General features: G+C 40.5%; 4 protein-coding genes across 5 annotated transcripts; 2 read left to right on the top strand and 2 right to left on the bottom strand.

Annotated features, from left to right (window-relative positions):
* The first annotated feature begins 281 nt into the window (after positions 1-281).
* Positions 282-3,231, top strand: MRPL40 (mitochondrial ribosomal protein L40). The gene is made up of 4 exons (XM_084297495.1): positions 282-490; positions 950-1,033; positions 2,212-2,367; positions 2,725-3,231. Exons 1-4 carry the CDS (start codon positions 429-431, stop codon positions 3,032-3,034), a joined length of 612 nt encoding a protein of 203 aa, XP_084153621.1. The 5' UTR covers positions 282-428; the 3' UTR covers positions 3,035-3,231.
* On the bottom strand, positions 2,954-4,745 carry LOC311216015 (synaptic plasticity regulator PANTS). The gene is made up of 4 exons (XM_084297496.1): positions 4,698-4,745; positions 4,449-4,616; positions 4,204-4,346; positions 2,954-3,076 (listed from the first exon to the last, which is right to left on the bottom strand). Exons 1-3 carry the CDS (start codon positions 4,719-4,721, stop codon positions 4,221-4,223), a joined length of 318 nt encoding a protein of 105 aa, XP_084153622.1. The 5' UTR covers positions 4,722-4,745; the 3' UTR covers positions 2,954-3,076; positions 4,204-4,220.
* Positions 4,746-4,891: 146 nt separating this feature from the next.
* On the bottom strand, positions 4,892-12,091 carry UFD1 (ubiquitin recognition factor in ER associated degradation 1). Its single transcript, XM_084297586.1, has 12 exons — positions 11,979-12,091; positions 11,713-11,845; positions 11,032-11,064; positions 10,104-10,225; positions 9,577-9,707; positions 9,093-9,165; positions 8,354-8,422; positions 7,733-7,798; positions 7,396-7,443; positions 6,924-7,012; positions 6,100-6,181; positions 4,892-5,684 (listed from the first exon to the last, which is right to left on the bottom strand). The coding sequence occupies exons 1-12, from the start codon at positions 11,979-11,981 to the stop codon at positions 5,610-5,612; spliced, it is 924 nt and encodes a 307-aa protein (XP_084153712.1). The 5' UTR covers positions 11,982-12,091; the 3' UTR covers positions 4,892-5,609.
* Positions 12,092-12,545: 454 nt separating this feature from the next.
* Positions 12,546-24,589, top strand: CDC45 (cell division cycle 45; the record flags this gene model as incomplete). Of its 2 annotated transcripts, XM_084297497.1 has the most annotated exons (18): positions 12,546-12,596; positions 13,606-13,665; positions 13,979-14,071; positions 14,520-14,657; positions 15,295-15,438; positions 16,458-16,513; positions 17,130-17,178; positions 17,972-18,033; positions 18,428-18,478; positions 19,257-19,376; positions 19,766-19,897; positions 20,314-20,412; positions 20,656-20,817; positions 21,016-21,154; positions 21,537-21,620; positions 22,738-22,856; positions 23,653-23,729; positions 24,525-24,589. In XM_084297497.1, the coding sequence occupies 18 exons, from the start codon at positions 12,546-12,548 to the stop codon at positions 24,587-24,589; spliced, it is 1,701 nt and encodes a 566-aa protein (XP_084153623.1). The 2 variants fall into 2 exon arrangements, with proteins under 2 accessions (XP_084153623.1, XP_084153624.1); XM_084297498.1 differs by lacking the exon at positions 14,520-14,657.
* Positions 24,590-24,905: the final 316 nt, after the last annotated feature.

The following is a 24,905-nucleotide window of genomic DNA, read 5'->3' as shown; positions in this document are numbered from 1 at the left end:
CGTGCCGCAGCCGCCGCCGCCCGGCCGCATCCCCCGCTCGGCTCCCGGCGGCTCCCGGCAACGCCGGAACTCGGCGCCTTGGCAACCGCCTAAGCGGCCCGGCGGGAAACAGCGGCCCCCGAGCCGAGCCGCGCCGTTCCTCACGCGCGCCCGGCGCCGCTCGCCGCCGGGGGAGGCGCCGCCGCCGCCGCTCCGCCCTCAGGGAGGGACGGGGAGGGACCGGGCGGGGCGCGGAGGGCGCCCCCTGCCGGGCACGGGGCTGCGGGAGGAGCGCGGGGAGGCGGCTCCACGGAGGGGCCGGGGGGAAGGCGGCGAGCCCCGGAGGAGCGGCCGAGGCGGGGGGCGGAACGGTTGTGGGGCGGAACGTGGAGCCGCGGGAGCGCACGGGCGGAGCGGAACCGGGAGCGGGACCGGAGCGCGACGGAGCCATGCAGGCGGCGGCCCGGGGGCTCCGCCGGGCCTGGGCAGCGCCCGGCAGCGCCGCGCTCAGGTAGGGCCCGGCCGCATCCCCACGGCCTCGGGGACGGAGCCGCTGCCCTGCGAGCCCCGGGGCTGCTCCCGGGCCGGGCCTGGCTCCCCCGGGGCTCCCTCGGTGTCCCGGGGCTGCGCCGCCCCCCCCGCGGCCGGGCTTCTGGGGTTGGGCTGGGCTGGGGCCGTTGCCTGAGCTCGAGATTAATTAAAGCCGCTCGTAGGCGTAAAATGAATTTTTGTTTCACCTCTCGGTGCCCTGCACGGTCTCAGCACTAAAAAGCGCAAATTTGGGGTTTAGTTACCTCACTGAAGAGTGTCATTTCTACGCTGATGCTATGTATTGTAGTGAAATAAATAGTAGGAGACTAGAAATTCATTATTGTAGCGCACAACTAACAAGCATTTCTTATGGTTTCAATTAACGTGACCGAATTCAGCTTCTCCTCCTGCTTTCTTTACGTTTCTTTTTCTTCTCTAGTTGCTGGCTGCCCCAGGCGGTGCAGCTTCGAGGAAGTCACTGGGAGACCTCCCTGCTGGCGGTCAGGGCATCCCTCCCCGTGAGGTGAGTGCAGTTGTCGCTGAGTTGCATAGAATTGCTTGCATCCTTAGGATGGAATGTAATTCCCCTTAGGGAATGTAATTTTTTCCAATTCCAAATTAATTTTTAAATATAGATGTTTGCACTGAAGATATTATATGTAGTAGTTAGAGCTGGTGGCCTCTTGAGAGTGGATTAATGGTAGCCTACGTAATAGTTATTGCTTTATGCTTGTGGGAAGCTGTATTTGCTTCTTCAATGACAGAACACAAGTGGAAATGTTCAGATTCAAGCTGTGCTCCAAAACTCCCTTTTGAGCAGCATTGGAAAAAAAAGCCCAGCTGAACTGAAAATACTTAATTATAAGGTGCTGTGCTAGACAGCCCACATCAATGTATATTACATTTTGGTATCGGTGTTTTGTTCTGATGCAATTAGGTTTAAAAGCCTTCTAGCGAGCCACTACCCTGAGAGAGACCATTTCACACCCCAAAGGCTATTCGTGCATCTGCAGGTTTGCAGTGTTGTGGAGGTAACGTGGCCTGTGCTAGACAGCTGAACACTGAACTGGGAACTGGGCATTTCTGCATTCCAGAGCTGGTTCGTGCAGTGGCACAGAATAAATTACTGGCCACCCTGTAAATGTAGTACCTCAGAGTTCCAATCTGCAAAGCAGGAACAATAACCCCCATGTCTGTGTTGGTGGAGCGTGGCATGTGTTATCTTGCACATAGTGGGTTTGTGTGTTACATACAGCAGTAGAGAAATACCTGTGTCCTGAGTTTGGTTCCAAAGGTGGAAGTTTTAAAAGGATGTCTACAACCACCCTCTCAGAGCCTTCTTTAACGTGAGATAACAGGAATATTTGTAAACATGTTGTGTGCCCTGCTGCACTGTGAGCTAGTTGGAACCAATTCCAGTTCTACTTTTCTGGAACTTCCTAAAGCATTCTGACTTCTAGAACAGCCCTTTAGGTTGCTCTTCTCAGGCTGGTACAGCTCTGTTTGCAGAATGTCTCACAGGACATATGACTGTCTCATAGAAACTCTATTACTTGAATAAAGCTAAAATTTCTATTAGGGACCAAGTAAAGCTCTGGGAAGGGACAGTTCTTCAGATGGTGAAGTGGATATGAAAGTTGCTTGTGTTGAATGCAGTGACAGAGCATCTTCTTCTGCTTATGTAATTATTTATCTCGCCAGAGCACAGCCAAAGAAAAAAAAGAAGGTGGATATAAAGAGAGAGCAAGCACAGAAGGATCGTATGAAAAAGAAGATCAAAAAGTTGGAAAAAGCTGCCCCAGAGTTAATTCCAATTGAGGATTTTGAAACACCACTTAAGTTCTCAGATAACAGCAGGTAACTAACGCTGTCAGCGTGAGCTTGCATTTGTGGTGCAAACACACTTCTAATATCTTTCTTGCAAATCTGCAGTATAGTGCCAGCCTTTATATAAAATGTTACTGACTTCTGCTAAGACAAAAATGTGGAAAGCAATTTGTATTTGCTCCTGCTAAAAGTACTGAAAAAAATAGTCAAGTGAATGTCTTGTTTTGAAAGGCCTTGGAAAACTTCCAAGACAGACATTGCAGGAAAGAAATGTATTATGTTTTTAAAACATATTATTTTGTTTGTGTGCTGGTTTTGGTGATTTGCTTTTCAGGTTGCAGTTGCAGGCCATTTCTCTATTACAATACTATGTTTACTCTTCAACAGGGTGCGAAGTCTTCCCCCTCTGTCATTTGAGGAGACAGAAAGAAGAGTTTTACTTATGAAAAAGTGGTCTGCGTATAAGCAGAGCCAAGACAGGGCAGAAAAGCAAGCAATTCGGAGCCTTGTAGAAGCCCAACAAGAGGCACTAAAGGAACTGCGCCTTGAATCTGAAGAGCTCTATCAGGCAGCGATCAGACGAGACGAGGGGCTTTTCCCCTTTGAGAGAGATGGACCTAATTATACCCCACCACTTCCTGGGTACGATCCTCCCGAAGGAAAATGCATCGATATCACCAAAGTGTACACACAGTGACAGAAGAGTTTATTGTTCATCCAGCATAAGCTGCTTGGCCAACTGAAAAAGGAAAGAACAGAATGAGAATTAATTCTTTCTGCACGTTAAAACACTGTAGGTATGCGATGGTGAAAAAACATGGAACAGAATATCCATGAAGTGTCTGCTGGTGTTGTTTTTAAACTGGCAACATATGGAATAAAACATTCAACAGAGCTAATCTACTTTAAATTTATGCCATATTAGACCAAGGCAAACAAGTATTTCACTGTTTTCTCTTTCTGGCCTTGTATCTCATCTTTCCTTGTGCTCCTGAGCAGCACCATTTTTGTTCTACGCAAACCGTAACTACAAAGACTAGCGCGGTGAAAGAATGTCATCACAACAGAGGCTATGAGCTTAGCAGGGAGGCAGTAGCTGACTGTTTACAGCCTTTCTCTGCTTCAAATTTCAGTGGTTTTGCATATAATAGAGGAAAAACTGATGGAAAATGTACCTTGCCAAAGCAAAAATTAGCTTCTTTTTTATTATTATTATGTCCTTGTAAAGAGTGCATTAAGTCTCTAATAGCATTTTCCCTAAAACCAGATCTCGCTTCAGTCATTTGAACCTTTATTTCCTGTAGTAATTTGAATACTGCCATAGACATATTTAAAAAGAACACAGGCTTTATTGTTCGAGAGCAGTTCCCCAACAACAGGCATGTTTCAGGGTCTGCAACATTGTCCCACTGTGTCTGAAACTCTTAATAACCACAGTACTGAATCTAGGTAGAGCCTTTTAAATGCCAGTGGCTGTGTCCTGAACTGGCAGGGAGGAGTCCCGGCCTGTTTTTATTTTCCCATCTGGCAGGCATGTTCCAACAGTGTGCAACGCCAGGCGTGCTGGGGAAGAGGAGCTGCTAACCTAAGAGTTTCCTGCTGTGTTGCTGAGATGAGATCCTAAAGCATGACAGTAGTAAAAGACTAAAATAAAACACCTCACTTGTAAAAAAAAAAAAAAAAAAAAAAAAAAAAAAGAAAAAAGTGGGTGTTTTTTTAATTTTGAGTATTTTTGAATGAGTGCTAAAGTACTGGTGGACAGCTCAGCTATACAGGGCAGAGCTACAACTGTGTAATTTTGATGAAATGCAGGTTAAAATTAAAAAGCAGGACAGATGAGCACTGTATGTCACGTAAGGCCCAAACCTGGCGAAGCTGCCGCATCACTTGGGGCTGTCCTGGTCGAGCGGCAGGTACCAGTCTGGCGGCGGGCTCTTCCTGAAGGTCCACACCGGGGCATATTTCTGCTTCTCCTCCACCCGGGCTCTTTCGCTCTTGCACAGCGCTTCCTGAAAGAGAGGCACAAACAGCACGGGCACCGCGCTGGGCCCTCTGCTCTCACGCCGAGGACACCGGGCAATGCAGCGCGGGGGCCCGGTGCCGGGCGGTACCTGCGCGGCGGCGGCGCGGGCGCTCTCCCAGGCGCGGCAGGCGGTGTAATCGTCCCGCCAGCGGGCGCAGGCCGGCAGCTGCCCGTGCGCGTAGTAGTGGTGGAAGGCGTGGCGCAGCCCGCGGCAGTGCCGCCACTCCCACCAGTAATCCTCGCACGACCGCGGAGGCTGCGGGGGGACCGGGGGGAGTCAGCCGGGACCGGCACAGCCCCCCCCGAGCCCCCCCCGGTTCCCCCCGGCCCCTCTCACCCTCCAGCTGCCGCCGCCGGCCATGCTGCCACCCCCCCCCCCGTCTCCGCCCCGCCCGCGCTCGGGCACGTGACCGCCCCCCCCCCCCCCCCCGCCCCGCTCCCCGGGCCGCGGGTTCGAGGCCGCTCTCGGCCCGGTCCCGCCACCGCCACCCCCCCCCAGCCGGGAAATCAGCACAGCAGGCGGGCACACGGTGGGTATCGAGGAACCTTTACTCCAGGATTCAAGCCGCGACCGAGGAAAGAGCAGAGTTTGGCGGTTTTACTCGGCTACCCGCCCCCCCCGGGTGTGGTGGCAGCGAGGTTCCTGCAGGCAGGGCTCTGTGTCCTCGGGCAGACAGCCAGGTCCTGCCTCTCCCTACGCCTGCCATCAATTTCCTACAACAGGTTACGGTATCTCAACTATTACATGGCATGTTATTAATTATAAATATAAAAAGCAATTACAGGGGTCCGTGTCAGAGCCTGGGATTTCTTAGGCTGCATCGTAACCCAACACCTGAAGCTAAGATCAAAGAGACTCCCTGCACGCCTAAGTGTTAGACTTCATTTGCACCACACCAAAAAGCTTACCTGAAATTGTGGCAAAACTTAGATAGAGGAAAATATCAAGCACAGAGCAACAGGAGACCATCATCACTCAGGATATAAGAGGGTAGGATGTACTCTAACAATCAGACCTTTTAGCAAGGTAGAACTGCTTGGTTTTCCTTCTCAGCTCCATCCAAGATACGCTTTCCCTCTTTACAACACATACAAAGGACCGCTTCAGAATTCCTAGAACTTAATTTTCAACTGAAAATTAAGACAGTCTGACAGCACAGTGTTCCTGTGTTGCAACTGCAATAACTAAGATCCATTATGCTGCAATTGTTATTTTATTTTCCTCCTAACTGTCTGATGGTTACACAACTTAGGGCTTTCTTCCCTTTTTGCGCAGGGACTGGCCTTCTCCTGAAAAGGCAATAAACCGACTTCCAGATTCATCCTGGATAAAGGAGAGAAGAAAAAGATTGTTATCTCTTTGCTCTCTGCTTATGCATGATCAAAGCTGAATGATCATTATAAAGAATGCTCCATCACAGCAGCAAAACACTCTATACCTTTCACATTCTTAATCTATATAATAATCACTTTTTTCCTGGAAATAAAACATGAGCACTTCTGTGACCTTTCACCTGCTTGGAACAAGTATTCTCTGACTTACTAAATTTATATTGGTCCTATCTTACATCAGCAAACAAGGACATTGGAGGTTGTTTTCATCTAAACCAAACTCACTAATGCTGCTTTTTAACAGAAGTACGCTGGGAAAAATCAAGTATGGAGAGGGAAATCAGACATTTGGGCAATGGCTTGAATGTTCTAACTGTGCAGATTTGGCAGGATCCAACCTCACTTACCTCTTCAACTTTCTTAACGAGTGGACGTGAGTTTCTAATGAACGTGATTCTACCAATCTTGAAGTCATAGTTGGGTATTCCTCTGGAAAAGCAGCATAAATACATTATGAAAGAAGAAATGTTACACCTACCTTCAGTGAAACGTGATATGGAACACAGCGAGACCTATCCTATGCCTTTCAACACTGTGCTAATACTGGCTGCAAAATTTTCATTACAAGTTATTCCAGATTTAAACCACTGAATTATTTCCTAAAGGCAGGCATACGGTACATAAAGTAAGTAATGAGAAACTGGAGCTGATGTAGGAGGTTGACTGTAGGCATGTTTATACATAGCCTGTGGTTTCCATGGGGCCAGGGACACCCTTTTCCAAAAGAGTTCAAGTTTTATTATGACACGCATACATGATAACACAGAAACACATCCCTGCGCACTTCCATTAAGCCTGAATTTAGAAGCTTTTGCAAAAAGGCACAGCTTGGCACTGGTTACCCACTCATCTCAGAAAAAGATTTCACATTAGAAAATTAACAGGAACTCTGTGCATCACTCAGTCCAGCCCACCAGTCCAGTCAATACCTGCTGCCTTTTCCCTCTTATCTTCTTCTCCAGAACCAGAGTTAAGAAAGTTTTGGCAATATTTATTAACTTAGAATCTGCACCTTAAGTAGTTAGGGAAGTCACAGTCTAAAAAGCAAGACTGGGTATTTTTAAATGCAAACCTTTAAGGAAATTAACTTGTTTATATTGTAGGAACATAAAAAAAAATACACTCAAACACAGATTCTTCACTTGCTGACAACTGATTGAAAAAGACATACCTTCGAATATCTCCTGGTTTAATTGGTGATGGACTAGGCTCAACACCTTTCTTCTTGCCATCCAATCTGTTCCCAGAACCAGAGAATGCCTATGTACACAAATAAGGGTTTTAATTTAATGGTATCTTGTATCTGAAAGCACACTGTACAGAGATATCGCATTCTGTGAAAATCTCACCATCACTTTTATTTATTTTAGTCAGTATGTTTCTTTCTATTCAAAGTACATACAATAAGCTGATAAACCCTGGCTATAGGTGTACATCTCAGTCATCTGTTTATCGACTGGCCTATTAAGGACAGCAAGCCACACCATTTCTGGCTGTAAACACCACAAAACAGTTACAGACACTTGCCAATTAATAACAACCACACCTATAAGAGTTCTTTGAGGTACTGGTATTTGGCAGTTGTTTGGAACACCCTTCCCTCATGGTTTCACAACACTCAGAATAGAGCATAGAGCACTTACACGAAATCCTACGTCACTCACATATCCACTGTGGTCTGCTTCAACATCCTGTGAGGGAAAAAACAAGTTACTTCATTGTGTTCATATTGTGATAGGAAAAACAAATGAAAACTGTTCTTTATACTTCTTAACAAACAAAACTTTAGAAAAAAAAAAAAACTATTTCCAAAAATCAACAGTTGTTAAACAACCATCAACGAAGCAAAAAGCAACTGATCGGTACAGCTTAGTCTTAGCAAAGCGTTTCGGGGAAAAAAATATGTTGGTGCTCACTGCTCCATCACAACTGAGGCAGATTACTAGTGAATGCATTTTGTAAAACAGTAGGTTAACTTACTGCGGTATCTTCATGTTGTGCACTTCTTTCCGGTTCTTTGTACCCCAAAGGAGCATCAAAATCCACCTATTTAAGTAGGATAAATAAGCATGACTGGTATTTCTCTCTTAATCATATGCTATATACTATTATTCATCAAAACTTCACAAACTAATGCTCCATTTTAATCTAGAAAGAACTAGGAAGAACCTAAATATTTGTTATTTTAGTTTGGAAAAAAAAAAAAAAAAAAAAAAAAAGCAAAAAACACCACCACAATAAGCCTCCCAGGGATGAATCTTAGCATGCAATTGAAACAGACCAGTAAAACAGCACCCAGTGCCACTGGAGATTTAATCAAGACAGGCTCTTAAATAAGACTCTATGGATTGTAAAACATGTCGAATCTAAACATGAAATTCCAGACGCTGAAGTCACCTGATGGTACATGAAGTGCAGATCATGATCAGAGACCTGAGGCGTGGTTACAAGGGTACATGGAGTGCCCTCCCTATCCCATCTGATTCTGCCTTTCCTGCAGCACCAGACGTGTTTGGTGTGCAGTGCTATCAGTGAGCAAGATGCCCTCTCCTTTGGGGATGACACAGTAAAACCAGACTTCCCACAACAGTTTTAACTTACATTCATATCACATTCTATGATGGACACAGCCTTATCTGGTTTGGTCTCCATTACCCGAAGCTCGTAGATCTGAAACAATTATGATAAATATTTTAAGATTGTCCATCTAAAAATGTGCAAAGGAGTTCAACTTACATATAAGAAAACTAATGCTAAGACTTTCTCTGCAGAAAAAAAATGCCTCTAAAAGAATACAACAACAAAGATCTAAATTTAAGTATGATTGCTATTTTGTTGGAGCTAGAGAACCTATCTCTTCCTGAACTCTTACTGTACCTTAATATGCATGTTTGAAGTTAAATTTTGGATTCAGGCTAATTTCTGTCCCATGATTTTTAAGAATTTCAACAGCATTATATTTTTTTCCACTCATGAGCCAAAAACTAGTAGTTAAACATCAGCTCGGAAGAGGACATAACTGACCCCCTTTTTTCTCCAACGGAAAACTGATTGTGAAATCTACCGTCTGGGATCACTTGTCAACAATGTTGCACAGCTCCATGCTGATGAGTCAAGCACCAACATTCAACAATTGTGCTTAGTCTCCCAAATGATCAAATGTGCGTGTGCTGCCAGCAGCTTTACCTACTAATACTCAACTATGACTACATGTTGTGAATAGATTTTAAAGTGGTCACAATCTACTGAAATACAAAGAACTTTACATTGGACAGAATTTGTTTCATCAAATCGGTGTTATCTAGAGGAAATCTAAGTGGAATGGAGTTGTATGCCATACCTTCTCATTGTAGTTGATGGCAATAACGTCCCCAGTAGTTAGACAAGCAAAGTTTCTCAATGCATTCTCTAATCTTTGGAGTATGTTAAGATGAACTGTTTGTTTTCAGTGAAACGTCAAAGCTTTCAAGTTACTATGTTACAGAACTCTTGATTTGTGGTCTCTCAAACATGGCTTAAAAGTTATCAGCACACAGACAGCCTTTTAATAAACATCAAGGTGTACAAGTCTTTCTGGACATGGTCTAACAGCCGCTTAAACTCTTTGAACTTTCAGCTGAGATTTACGTTTCTTCACACTCCAGGCTATGCTTTGTGCCGGCAGTCTGCAACATAAGCTCTCCCCGATTTTTGTTTTCGGAAAGAGCAGTAGTAGTTACCTATTACTGGAAAAGCACGAGCCATGTCTGAAAAGCTAGCTCTGCATCATTACAATTTGGGAGAAAACCTCCATTCTCTGCTCCACTGTTGAATAGAAAGGATACACAGCTTTGGGGTTGGTGATGTCAAGAAAATCAGGACTCTGTGGCTGAAATTTCGAGTAAGTGGCAACTTGAAGATTAACACTCTCCACTTGTACCAGGCCTCCCTCTTCCAGCAGCAAGTTCTGCATCATCTGCAAGAATAAAAACAAAGACATAAACCAGTACATTAACACTACTGATGTCTTTAATTCTCTTTCCTTTATATTTATTTGTTATTTTAGTTTGAAAAAGCCCTATATATTCTCTTTACTTATATTTGCCAGGGCCACCATCTTCCCTGAAATGCACCAGTTTTTGAAGTCTTAATTTCAGGAAGAAAACAGTCAAGTGCAGCTTAAATAGCAACCTGCTTTGCATACTTGGTTAAACTCCCACTGAGGGAAACCTGAGCTGTGACTGAAAGCTGCTTTATGGACATTACTAGCAAAGACATGCAATTTCAAGAAAATTATGCCTCTTTAATGTTACACTGGCAACTCATTAATCCTGCTCTTCAGGTTTTGACAGTTCAGCACAAGACAACTCACCCAGTGTGGCAGGTAACATATGCCCTCATCAGCCACAAACTCAAGCACTCCACAGTGTGTCATTCGGTCTGAATTTTTATTCGTCAGCTTAAATAGCATCGGGTAAGTAATATTAAGTCGGCCTGGCAAGAGAGGAGAAAAAATATTTGCTAGAAGCTACTAGCACATTTCTGAAGTTTTCAGAGATTGAACACTAGCAAAAGTACGGGCCACAGGAAAAGAGAGGATTTCCCCCCCACACCACCATTATTCCAACTTCATTCTCTCCTGGATTTGTACTTTTGGAGATACCTGAATACTGTATTGTCATTGCACTTCAAGCTTTAAGTGCCTCTTCAATGTTTTCCCAAGCTCAGAGATGGGTATTTGCAGAGGAATCTATTATTGCTATGCCCTTGTGTTGTTATCGGTTAGTTCCTACCTATACTAACATCCCTGACTATTTTAAGAATAGATCCTGACCTATTAGAATCACTGTGAGAAGTGAGTTAATACTAAAACTCAGAGGGGGGAAAAAGCCTTAGCTAAAGAGCCAAGTAAACACCATTAACCCTACTTTCAAAGTTCATTTTTCACTTATTGTTTTTTGAAGACAGAATTTTGTTTCAGACAGCAGCATCCAGGCAAAGCAGATTGAGGTTAAGAATCCACTGGACTAACTATTATACTGAGTATGCCATTAATACTTAATAAGTATTGATTCACATCTCAGGCAGGCTGATGCTTCAGTTGTCTGTACTCAGACAGCCTTCCTCCACTCCTTTAATTCTGAAAAATAAAATTCCTCCTAAATACATTTTTTGAGTAACTTAGTCTCATAATCTCAATTTAGATTGGATTCAAATAGGTAACTAAACAACTGTGGTATTTGCTTATGCTTTTACTCATATTTCTAACAGTGTTATTCCAGAACAAAATATTCACTTACTGAGTTGATCCAGAGCAGAGGGTGGCATAATTACTGCAGAAATGAAAACGAAAGTAAAATTAGGAAAATTACAGCTGTATAAAGATAAGCTTACACACTATTTTATTACTACATCACCTAGGGTTACATTTGTTATAGAAACTCCCGTAAGCTCATTTTTGAGCCAGAGATTCCAGCAGAATCAGTCACGAGTGTATCTGCTAGCCTGGAGATTTCAGAATTTAATCACAAGTAAGGGAATGCAGGGTTTTACAAGCTGTGGTACTGAAGGAAGTGCTTCCTAGAGATAATTGTTTGTGCTCAATCGATTGAAGAATGCCAGCTCTGAACAACACCGCGTTATCCCGACAGCCCGACACCCAGCGGGCCGATCTATTTGCTTTGTGCGAGCTCGGTGAGCTGCAACGAGGATGGGGCAACGAGACGTTACGGTGTAAGCTCCCACAGCTCACCGCGGGGCCAGGAATTGGCCAAGAGACTTTGACAACAAACAGCGAAGTGCCTGCTAACGCTCACAGGCCAGGACCCGCTGCTCGGTAAGCTGTAACAGAGCGGTCCGAGAGAGCCGAGCCTTCCTCCTCCTCCTCCTCCTCCTCCTCCTCCTCGTCCCCCGGCTCCCCCCCGCCGGGAGCAGCCCCCCGGGCCCGCCCCTGCAGTAGTCAGAAGAAAACAGGCACATACTCTTCCCGCCTTTCTCCACATCTGACCTGTCATTCGGCCCGGCCAGCATGGACACGGAGAAGCAGCGGTACTGCGTGGAGAAGCGGTTCTGGAACACGCGGGGGATCGGGTGGTCGAACATGTTGAAGGAGAACTGCGGGGACAAGCACACGCAGCCCGCCGCGTCAGCGCAGCCCCCGGCCCTCCGCGCCCTCCGCGCCATCCCCTCAGGGGACGAGCCCCCCCCTCCCCGCTCCCCCCTGCCCCCCCCCCGGCCCGGGCCTCACCATGGCGGCGGCGCGGAGCCCGGCGGCGCTGCGGGCGGGCGGGGCCGCTCAGCCGCCGGACGGGGCGTGGCTCCCCGCCCCCGCGGGCCGCCCCCTGGCCGCGGCCATCTTGGGTGAGGGCGGAAGGTGGGGAGGACGGGGAGAGCGGCTCGTTCCTGAGGTGGCTGCGGGGGGCTGTTCTGGCCTCCCGGATCTCTCTCGGTGCGGGGGCGGCGAGGAGGCGCGCTCGGGGCTTTGTCGGGGCGGTTTTAGCGGCAAGGCGAAAATGTTGCCCTCAACAAAGATGGCGGCAGCGGCGACCTAAAAGCGGCACGGTACTTCCGGCTGACCCCCTTCTGTCATTGGCCGGCTGCGCACGTCGCGACGCTTTTTCTCCAATCTCATTGGCGAGCAACGCGAACGGTTCGGACGCCTCGCCCAATCCGCGCTGAGAAGAGGAGATCCCCGCTTTCCTATTGGCCAACCAGCCGCGGCGGGAAGCCCAACGGGGGAGCGGCGCTGCTTTGGCGCCCACTTTGAGTGGGGGCGGCCCGCGGCTGCCGCCGTTCCCCCGCCGCCGCCGCCGCCATGTTCGTGTCCGACTGCCGCCGAGACTTCTACGAGCGCATCGTCAGCCAGGTGCGGCCCGCGGCCCCCGGGCGCTGCTGCTCGGCCCTCAGGGGCTGCCCCACGGCCCGCGGGGGCTTCCAGGCGGCGGCAGCCCCCTCAGGGGTTCCCCGCGGCGGCGCCCGGTGCCTCACGGAGCGGGGCGGCTCGGGCTGAGGCGCCCCCGGGCTCGCTCCGGACTCCCTGAGGCGCTGGGAGGGCTTCGAGGGCGGGCTGGGCGCTGTGGGTGTTCGTGTCCGTCTGTCGTGTAGCCGAGATGTCCCTGCCTCTGCTTTTGTTTGCTCGTATGTCTCGTTAACAGTTGTGATGCTGCTTGTCCGGACCCTAAATCTTGCGTTTGTGTTGTCTTTGGGGCTTACCATGAAGTATTTCTTAAAGCTGTTTGCCTCTTCTCATTTTTTACCCTCAGTTTGCCTTTGTTTTGGTTTGTTTTTCTCCCCCATGGGTCTGTATCCTCAAGGTAAAGCTTCTATTGGTCAGTCTTCTCGTGCTCAGCCTGTGAAGATTGTGCAACTGAAAGTATTTCTCTCACCTTCCCAGCTGTAAACAAAAATCGCCAAAAACCCAAACAGGAGATCAGTTGTTCAGCCTAAATCAAGGCTATTTCAGGAATTGTTTTGGTCCTGATTTCCTACAGGCTTTCATTAATCAAAGCTGTTTCAGATCACATGCTAAAACTTACGCTATTCTAGGTGTGTAAAGAAAGTAGTTGCAGGGCTGACCAGCTCTGAACCTTCAAAATTATACACTGTTCACAGGAACCTGAAAAAGTACATTTCCACAAAGCAGCTGACATATTTTAGGTGTAATTTCACCACTTTAAAGTGAAGTTGTTTATGTTTATAGGGATCCAAGCAATTAATTTTGCATGTAATGCCTGTTGAGAATTAATCCTGTTTTAAGCTTATAATGATCTCTCCTTAAATTTCTCTCTTTCTGTTCTTACAGTGACTGTTTCACATGCTACCACATTAGATTTGACAGCTATGTTGTTAATACTATTCTTCTATTATTTTTGCAGCGTGTTCTTCTTCTCGTGGCTTCAGACGTTGATGCACTTTGTGCGTGTAAAATACTCCAAGTAAGTCTATGTCATTATCTTTGTAGACTAATGGTGAAAGAAAAAAACAATACTGGGATCCGTTCAGTAGGTTTGAACTGGGAAAAGGGTGAATGTTGAAACTAATCTAGTGAAGTATTTTCTTCATGAATCATAACGTGGACACCTCACAAATCATACTCCTGAAGTTTGTGTAGATTCGTTGTTTCATAAATTTTGAAGACATTTATATGAAAAAGAATTGTAGCATAGCCGAGCGTTGTAGAAGATGTTGTTTCCCCACCATACCTAACAGCTGTTTTTTTCTTTTTTTTTTTTCTTTCCTCCATGTTAGGCTTTATTTCAATGTGACCATGTGCAATATACGCTAGTCCCAGTGTCTGGATGGCAAGAACTTGAAACTGCCTTTCTCGAGCATAAAGATCAGGTAAAAAAAATAAAAAATAAAAATAAAACAAAACAAAACAAAAAAGTTTGCAGCTTATCTGATATAGGGGTGTACTGCCTCCCTTTCCCCAACTTAGAATGTCAGTAATACTATTATTTGTTGCCTCAAAACAATGGTTAAATTTTAATATACCAGTAACAAATTTGTCAAGTCCTTAACATCAACTCGTTTCTGGTTGATTCAACTTAAGTGTGCACACATTGAGATGTGAGAAGTGGTGGGGTTGGGTGTCCAACATCCCATCATAAATTTGGTATGTTGCCTTACACTTTTCTTCTGTTCTCTGAGGCATCAAACAACAGGGAGTAAGTATTGGTTTTGGCAATGATGAGTGCTTTGGAGTTTTGTAAAGGTATTTTCTATCTTCTGTTTACTGCTAATTGAAATGAAAAGTTCTTTCTTTTTTTTTTGTTACTTCTGTTTGCAGTTCAAATATTTTGTTCTTATTAATTGTGGTGCCAATGTTGACCTGTTGGAGATCTTGCAGCCTGAAGAAGACACTTTTTTTTTCGTTTGCGACAGCCACAGACCTATCAATGTTGTGAATGTTTACAATGAGACACAGGTAAACTGTTCTTTTTTTACAGCTTGTGTAATAAAACTGTTGGCATGTTTCCTGTTGTGTGTGGGTGTCTGAACACTTCCCTGTGTTTTGCAGCACCTTTTACAGCGCTAGCAGTAGGTCAGGATGCACTGCTAATGGATATGTCCAGTAATAATGTTCACTATCAGAAAAAAAATACTCTTTTCAGTTACAGAAAACTATAAGTAGAGTGATAGCTGTCAGCAATAAACATCAACTTAAACCTATTGCTACAAAACAAACTGCTAGAAATTGGAAGATAAGCATTCTCTACAGTGTAACATTTATTATTTCTCAGTATCTAGCAACAGCTACAATCTGAGCAATCTGAGCTCAAAGTATTTGAAAGCATGGCTTTAACCAACCACAAATAATTCAGTAATGCTCTAACTATAATCGTACTGATAAAGAATACCGATCTTAATCCTATGAGGCATAAATAAACATGGTCTTGATAAAACACAAATACTGTTTTTTAATAAAAACAATGAATAACAGCCAAAATAAATTTTTAGTTTCTCTTCTTAAGTATCTGAAGCTTTCCCGTTTGTCATTTGAAATATTTTCTAATCACTGAATAAGGTACTTTACTTTAAAACACTTTTTTTTTGCTCACTAGATTAAGCTGTTAGTTAAACCAGATGATGATCTTGATGTTCCTGCTTATGATGATATCTTCAGAGATGAAGAGGAAGAAGAAGAGGAGTCAGAGGCTGAAAGTGATGGGTCAGAACCTTCAGATAAGCGTAGACGTTTTGAAGAGGTTTGTTTCTTCTCCTTCATTTTGAAAAGAAATAAAATAAGTTATTACATGTACTTACAGGAGGTTAAATCATGACTTTTGATTTTTAAAACTTAAAAAATTGTGTAAGATTAGAAGGTAATCTATTATGACTACTAGAGTTTCACTTGCTTAGAATGTTTATCTAAACTGCACAGAAATATTTTCTCCTTATGAAAACAAACCTAACCTGAACTTGAAGCTGTTTATACATAATACTGTCTTTGTGTAATTGGTAAACTGAAGTAATCTATCTCTGATTACGTGCTCTGGGCTTCTTAGTCTAGCAAAACAACCTATCTAGCTATTCATTTTATTTTTATTTATTTATTTAATTTATTTAATTTTAAATAATAATTTTAGAAGACAGATCACAAATAATTTAGAAATATATTATGTTTGTCCTTTTAGCAATAAATTAAATGAAGTATATTTATGTATAAATTCGTTATGTGTTGTTTGTAGCGGATTTTCAATTTATATTGTTCTAGGTAGCAAAGGCATGAGACTAGCAACATTGACTCCATTAAATGTAAAGACATCCTCAAAATTTATAGATATATTAATATTTTTCTATTAACATAGTATATTTTTCCTACTCGTCTAGAAAAAGTATTTAATAAGAAAAAACAAGTGCCAGAAAACTGAAGTCAAATCCATAAATACGTTTGAATCTATTAAGTATTTCAGAAAGATACTTAGATTTTTTTCAGGATGCTGCTGCTGTTTATAGAGCTTAAATATACAGCGAGTGACTTTATTCTGAGTTTGATTAATTATTTCATTTTTATTTTTTATCAGTGTCACTTTTATGTTAGAAACTGGTAAGATGCAGCGTTAATATTGAAAATGCTGTTTACTGAGCCTTTTCCTGCTAGATATCATTAATAGGAATAATTCTTTTAGGTCTTGTTAGTGAGGATTTAGTTATTAATCTACCTGGAAAGTTGCTAACTTCGTATTTTTTTTTCTAGCCTTTTAACATCTAACTTAATTTGCAGGAGGTAATTGAGAGAACAATGAAAAGACGCCAAAGAAGAGAATGGGAGGCACGCAGGTGTGTTTGACTTTTTTCATGTTGCATATATTTTTTTTCTTTATCTTTTTCTTTGATATAAATCTTGATACTATGGTGCCTGATTTGCAAGATGCTTTAGTTCTAGTTCTAATTTAGTTCTAATTTTCTTCAGCAAATGGAAGGAGATATTAAATATATTAAAAGTAAAACTTTTAAATGGATAATAATTGTAAATAATCATTTATAAATTGAGTAGCAAGAGGTTCGGTGCTTCACTACTAAGTAATCATAGTATTATCGCATCTATCTTGGGGTAAAATTTGTACAGATATCTTTCTTTGTAATTCCAGTCTTTTCATTTGGAATGAACAGGAACAAGTGATAAAATGGAGTATGAGGAATCAAGGGTTTCACAAGCTATTCTTTTTTTATTTTTTTCTACAGTTCAGTGTGGCTTCCACATTGTTAGAAAAATTTAGAAAGTTAGAAAGTTTTCTTCAAGTTAGAAAACTGCTTTGCAGGAAAAAAAAATGTTTAACCCAAGGTTTTTTTTTTTTCTCAGTGCTAAAATGAAATTAAACTTGGAATTGAAAAATAATATTTTATACTTTGAATTGGATGCTACTTGATTGAATGTTTTTTCTTCTTCTTTTAGACGTGAAATTCTTTTTGATTACGAACAGTATGAATACCATGGGACCTCAGTAAGTATAAATGTTTCAATTGCCATAAAAACACAAGGTGCTACCATAAAGGTAATTAGATAATAACTGATGTTAGAATTGTCTAATACCATTTATATGTAGTAGTACTGTGTTTGATAAGATACGTCATATATTTGCAAGTAGTTTGACTTAGCAGTTTAATGTTTTCTGGTTGTGTGCATCCAGTTTTACTATTAATAAATTAGATATGTCTTATAAACAGTACTTGTTTTGAAGTACTTTGTTGATTGGGAGACTAGCCATTCTGACACAGTTGACAATACAATGTTAATAGTGGAGAAAAAGAGGTAAACCAGGATTATTAATGTTTTTGTTTGATATTTTTAATGCTGATATATATTTTTAAAAAAGTTGAGAGTGTCTTTTTTGATTTTAATCTTGATAAAAGTATCTATCCATACACAAAATACTTTTTGCAAAAAGACTTAAAGATGGGGGGAACTTGTTTGTCTTTCTAAGTTTTCAAAGTGTCAGGATATCTCAAACATATGAAATAGGACGCCAAACTGCTCTTTCTGTCGTCTAACCTCTTGTCTGATTACTTTTATATTTAAAGTGTTGCTTTATTCACAATGAAGATTTACAGAGCTATACAAGATATTACTCACTCTGCTTAGTATCTTAAAGTAAGACAGCGGCAGGTTACCACACTTAAGTGTGACTTTCTTTAGTAGAATGCTGCTACTTGGCAAATTTAATGGTCTTCTATTTGCATAATGAAGTGAGAGCTTTGTGTTCATCTATCCTCTCTTTTTGCTTTCTTTTTGTGTAGTCTGCAATGGTGATGTTTGATCTGGCATGGATGATGTCTAAAGACTTGAATGACATGTTGTGGTAGGTTGCCATTTCAATTTTTATAAAGACTACTAGCTTTGTTTAACAGTAAAAAGAGGCAAGTTTTCCCCAAACTGTTTGCTTTCAGTATGAGCTTCCTCAGTGAGTGTATGTCATAAATTGGAGGACAAACCTGCATGAATTAATTACAAGCAACCAACACAGGTTGGGTGTGAACAAGAGGATGAAACTACTATGTGTATGTCTGTTAAAGAAGAAATATATATATAACTTTGTTACTAACTTCCATGTGGAGTTGGTGAATCGTTCTCCTGACCTGCTCTGTTACATACTAACAGATTTAAGTGTAATATATATATATATTACTGTAATATTTCTTTAACTTCTTTTTTTTTTTTTTTTTTCTCCCTACCACCCCCACCCCTAATTTTAGGTGGGCTATTGTTGGCCTAACAGATCAATGGGTCCAAGATAAAATCACTCAGTAAGAAAGCTTTTTCCTTTTTTTTTTTTTTTTTGAGTACCTTAATTAGCAATTATTAATAAGCAATTAATAGTGATCAGGAAACATGGGAATTTAATATTACACATGATAATTAATAAACAAGGGTATTAAATATCTTAATGATTACATGTGATCTGATGTATTTTAAAAACAGGAAATGCATTATCAAAACTGTGTTTTCTTTTCCTAATATTTAGAGTTTTTAAACTGTTCACAAAATTATAAAACAATCATTTCTTATATTGGAAGAAATGGTGTTTAGTAGCAGCTTACTTAAATATGAGCTTGATATAGTCAAGAATTTATACAATCGTTTTATTAAAGAGGAAAAAATGTACGTTCCAGCTTCCTTTCTAATTTTGCTTGAAAAGTTTCAAGTTTTTTCATTCACCCCCCTTTTATCTCATACTAGATACCAGCAGAATTCTCATAGTATACATGTAGATCTTAATCCTGGTTTTCTATTGTTACTTATATACTGATCTCTCTAAAGACATAAATGTAATAAGTAACTAATTTCACTGGTCTGTTTGTCTCTTTGGGCTGGTTTTATTTTAGTTTTAATTGCCTGGGTATATGGCTGAATATTGAAAGAACATTAATGAGTAATTTTATTGTTGTTATTAAGATGTATCTGCAGTTTTTTTTGCTGCTGGTTGGCCAATGTGTAATCTCTAGGAAGCATTTTTATGTTGTCATAATCAAGTAGAAAAATACATAGGAAGATACTTAAGTGACAAATTTCTTTTTGTTAAAGAATGAAGTATGTGACTGATATTGGAATTCTGCAGCGTCACGTGTCTCGCCATAACCACCGCAATGAGGATGAAGAAAATTCTCTGTCAATTGACTGCATGCGAATAGCATTTGAATATGAGTATCCTTGCCTAAGATCTGGAAAAACAAACTCTAGCCATTTGATGAACCCCAAATGAGTTTTTGTCTAGGAAAAAAAAATCCCAAGCTTCTCTGCTACTCACAACAGAATTAAAAGAAATGGAAATTTTGAATGGCTTGTTGAACATAGGTCTCTCTTTCAATATCTCATGTGGCTTTATTTCAGCTTAACCCTTCAGATTTAGTTATGTGTCAGTGTCCCTTGTCTTGGGGTTTCATGCACACCTACATCTTAACTTTCTTATGGAATATGGGTATATACAATAAATAAGGACAATTTAAGACACCTACCAGTTAGGGAGTTTGGTAACTATTTGTAACTTTAAAGGACATTTATGTTTACAATTATTTTCTATAATTCCTGATAAGTCTCCGCCTGGCACTTTATCAGCACTGGTCTCTGTATGAAAGTCTCTGTAATACTTCGTATACCTCTGCTAACCTTAAGCTTTGGTCTGTACAAGGGCAGAAGAGGCTACAGGAGTTCTTGGCTGACATGGGGTGAGTTTTAAAAATCTGGTTCTCAATTAATGGATCATTTTTCACTGAATTATATACAAATATTCAGACTATAGCAAAGATCTTTAAGTTTACAAGTACTCGATATATTGGTTTTTAAATATGATTGTAGGGCTCTCAGTAGGTTGTGGAGTCTCTTCAAGTTGAATTGTGCAATTTGGGTGTTGCTGTATGAGGAATACTTCAGCTATATGCCTTTACTGAGTAGTGGATTTGTACGTAACAGGCTTTCTCACATCTGTTCCTTAATGACTAAAGAAAAAAGAATGCAAACAAGCTTAGTCAGGCTTCACTTGTTAAAGTATCTGATATTAACTAACATCTTATGAAGAGTAGGCAGGATATGTATCTGTTTCTTCTGGCTTACCTAACAATGTATTTTTTCCTTCTGTTTTTAGTTTGCCTTTGAAGCAAGTGAAACAGAAGTTTAATTCCATGGACATTTCTTTGAAAGAAAATCTTAAGGAAATGATTGAAGAATCTGCAAGCAAGTTTGGGTAAATTGTTTTAAATACAAATGTTTTATCTGAAAATGCTTTTCAATTAAGTTTAAGTGATTTTATATGAAGAGGATGTAACATCTTTTAGAAAACAGGGGTTTAGATTGACAAAGTAATAAGCTTGTTGTGACTGCTGAGATACGATTTGTCTTCATGTTCTTAAGGTCAGCATACTGAGGAGGTAGCTGATCAATGTTACTAATGTTGCTAATAATGTTTGCTGGCTTTGTCGTTTTGCAGAATGAAGGATTTAAGAGTTCAGACCTTCAGCATTCACTTTGGCTTTAAGAACAAGTTCTTAGCAAGTGATATAGTTTATGCAACAGCTTCTCTCATGGAGAGTATAGAGAAAGAAGGGCCCGAAACAACTAACTTCATTAAAGCTTTGGACAGTCTCTCCAGGTACTAAAAATGTATCTTCATTCTCCTCTAATTTTGTTTAGAGGATGTGGGTTAAATATCTAATAGATGCATTGATGCCTCACTAAAGAAAAAATGAAGAAAATATCCACATGGATAGTGTTTAAAGGTGTCTTGCTGATTTGTGGAAAAGCTGCATCTTTATATATAAAATGTTTATTTTACTTTCCTCTGTTGCAGGGGTAACCTGGACAAACTGCACCAAGGACTGGACCTAGCCAAAAAGCAGTTACGAGCCATTCAGCAGACAGTAGCAAGCTGTATTTGCACCAACCTCGTGATTTCTCAAGGGCCTTTTCTCTACTGCTCACTCATGGAGGTCAGAATTCTATTTTTTTTAGCAGTCTCATATTTGAGTGTTGTGTTTGGCTGTCTCATTTTTAAATAACTGTTTTCCTAACTGCTTGGCCCAATATATATGACTTGATCAAAAATTCATAAAGAATCCATTTATCTGTACTGTACTGTACTCTGTTGGCTCAATATTATTATTATACTCTGAAAATCACAAAGGAAGGATCTGTTCTCTCAAAGGAGAGGGCTTAATATCAAACTCCAATGGGTGATGTCAAACTCCTACATTGTAATGATTTTTGTTAGTGTTCTTTGAGCAACACAAAACTTCTAGACATGTCAGTAGCTATTAAAGGAATAAGTGGAAGAATCATCTTGCATTATAACTGAAATAATTCTTTTTCTAGGGAACACCAGATGTGAGGTTGTTTTCCAAACCAGTGTCTCTGTGCCTGCTCAGTAAATACTTGCTCAAATCTTTTGTTTGCTCTGTAAGTAAATCAGAAGCTTCTAACCTTTGGCCTGTGTAATGGTTATTGTTCTGTTGGATACGTGCAGTTGATTTATTAAAAATGTTTTCATAAAATCTTAATTGAAAGTTTTACTGCATAATTTTAGCATCTTTTTGAATGCTGTTCTAGGAAAGATACCTGCCTGGAAAACTTCCTAACAGTAGAAAGCTTTCAATACCAATAAGCTTGAAATATAAATTTTTCATGTAATTTTGTAAATTTGAAGGGACGTTATCACAAAACATGTACTTCAAAAAGTTAGCCTGCCACACACACAAAAGCAGCATTGCAGGACTGGTAATTTTTATCTAAAGATTTGTGTCCGTATAAAAACTGATCTTGACAGCTAATGTAATTGAAATTAAATTGCATCTATCTTCTAAACTATTAGTGACATAAATTAGATTTTAAAGAACAAAGTTCTAATAACTTCTCTTCACAGTGAGCATTTACTAATTTCTAAATGAAACTTATGGCGGTCCAGCCTTGTCAGATTGCATCTGCTTGTTTTGGGAGTTTGACATGCTGAGTAAACTAGTCCGCTGCTAGGAGCGGAACAGCATTTAAAACTCACTGTGAAACATCTGTCTTGAGAACAGAACGCTTCAAACAAACTTCTAAAGCATCTAAAAATGTCAACATCTTCATAAGTATTTTTGGATTTACTTAAATTACAAAATTTGTTAAAAGTTACAGCTTAGTGATATAAAAAAAATAGGGCAGGGATAATGATTTCTAGAGTAATTTCAATGAAAATTCTAATTTCAATGTAAAACAGCTATTGCTAAAAATTACACCCTGTCCAAGTTTTTAAGATGGTGGTGGTGTTTAAAGAGTTTTTTTCTTCACTGTAAATTTTATCTTGTCTCTCTATATCATGTCTGTGCTCAAATGGAATGCAAGATTGGAGAATTGACATGTTTGTCCTTAAAGTAAGAAAAAAGAAAACTAGGAGATTAGACAAATAAATCACTTTCTGTTCAAATGCATTATAGTTGTGTCCCTAGGTGAATATTAGTATTACTATCTCACATATTAAGCTGAAACTAAATTTTTTCCTGAGTTTGGTCTGACAAAGGGACTTTCTGTCTTCCAGACAAAAAACAAGCGCTGTAAACTGCTGCCTCTGATAATGGCTGCACCAATGGATGTTGAACAGGGAACTGTGATCATGGTGGGGATTCCTCCAGAGACAGAAAGTTCTGATAAAAAGAAGTAAGGATCTTGTTTGAAAGTTCTGACTAAAGGTTATCCATAGACTTTTGCTTTCTCTGAAACAATTGAATGTTTCCTGTGCTTGCTGTATATATTGACTTGAACTGTATCTTTCTTAAAAATGTGCTTTTGCATATTGTATAAGTGAGATGCTTTGAGGGAGGATATAGGTGTTTTCTAGCTTCCTTGTACATTTTTTCCTCCATCTTAACTACTTATTTCTTTGTCTTAAAAAAGAAAGGGAATTCTCTATATGTCCTATGACTTCATTTCTTAAACCCTACAATGTTAAGATTTTCCTCTTACTCAAGTGAAGCGTATGTTGAATACATGAGACATAAAAAAAATCTAGATGTTTTTAGCTCTCAGCAAGAAAAAGTTCCATGCTTCTGCATGTTAATGTCCTTTTTCTGTAATACTCATTTTAATATTTATTTTCCTGTGAAAATGAAGTTAGTTAACTCTTAATAGCTAAGTCCTGACTTTTCACAGTATCTGTCACATTTTACAAAAGAGCTGAGTAGTTATGAGAGAAGACTTCAGTTTTAATTTAATAGTTAATACTAAGTTAGGAAGGATGGTCTTATTTGATTCTTGTATGCAGTGCTTAAAACAAATGGCCATCGTGCATCCTCTGTAAATGCCATGTGCTTGTAGGCAATTGTATGTACTTCAGAAAATACATATTGGGAGGGAAAGTATCTTTTCCTTGAATGAAGTACTTAAGAAATATCTAGTCTCTTAATGAGTGGTACCTTCCAATATATGATTAACTCATGTTTCTGTTCATCTTTAGCTTTTTTGGAAGAGCTTTTGAGAAAGCTGCAGAAAGTACCAACTCGAGGACTTTACATAACCATTTTGACATGTCAAGTGAGTAATACTGTATTTTATTTCACTTATTTCACTCACAACATAGTCCTTTAGGGGTCAGTGTTTACGCAGCCTCCGTAAAGCATAATGAGTATAGACAATATACTCATTTGTGTATGTCTTATATGTGTTTAATTTTTGCATCTATATTACATGCTGTTCCCGAGTCTAGTATAAACACAAACTGCGTATTAGTTCAGCAGCCTTTGTAAGTGGTATCGTGCAAAAGGTATAAGCTACATAGCAGAGGTGTTTGAATCTTTTTGAGACAATGTAAATTTTGCACAGTAATGATTTTAAAATGTGCACTTCAGTTAATCTCTGAGGTTATCTGAGGGTTTTTATATGTAGCAGCCAAACCAGGCATGATATTGATGTTATTAGGCAAATTCTTTATCAAGTGTTTGAAAAGTGAGATACTTATGCAATGAGATTTTCCTACCTTTGTACGTGCTTACAAGAGAAGCACAGTTTAATTCGATGTGCTTTGATAGTGTATGCATGTTGAACATAACAAAGAAACGCACCCCCCAACACTCCTAGGTTTCAGACATGTGGTGGCTATATTATGTATGTCATGGCCACCTAGAGATCAGATTTTGCTGATTCTGTGATTCTGTGAAATCTAAGAGCGAAGTAAACAATGCACTTTGCTTTTTGTCCAAATAGTTTCTTTTTCCTTCTTGAAGTTGGATTGGACTATAAATAAGTATACTTGGAATTAGTATTTGTCAAGCATGATACCTGAAGTATCTTTCTGTTATTGGATCTTCTAATAAGTATTTCATGTTTTAGTAATTGAATTGAAAACAGAAGATCGGAGCAAATTTCTGGATGCACTCATTTCTCTCCTGTCATAACGGTAAGATAGTATAAAAAGGATGAATTCAGAATTCAATCGCAGTTCAAGTTAGTAACCAAATGACATTCATGTATTATCTGTAGAATAATGCACCAACTTCCAATGAAAAATATAGAGAGAGAGAAAAGGAGAAAAAAGTTTCTTACAAAGGCAATTGTTTATCCTCTTGTGAGGAGGCAGACAATGTATGAACAGAGTAATTTTTTTCCTTCAGACATTTAATTATGTTTCGTCATGAAGCTTTATAACAAAGCTTTTCTTCATTATTATTAACTTTCTGTGGCTTTTTAACTTCAGCTGGAGAAGGACCAGCT

This window comes from Netta rufina (genome assembly GCF_964035555.1).
Source record: "Netta rufina genome assembly, chromosome: 17".
NCBI classification, from domain to species: Eukaryota; Metazoa; Chordata; class Aves; order Anseriformes; family Anatidae; genus Netta; species Netta rufina.
The sequence above is the reverse complement of the archived record's forward strand: the minus strand, read 5'-3'. Positions and strand labels throughout refer to the sequence as shown.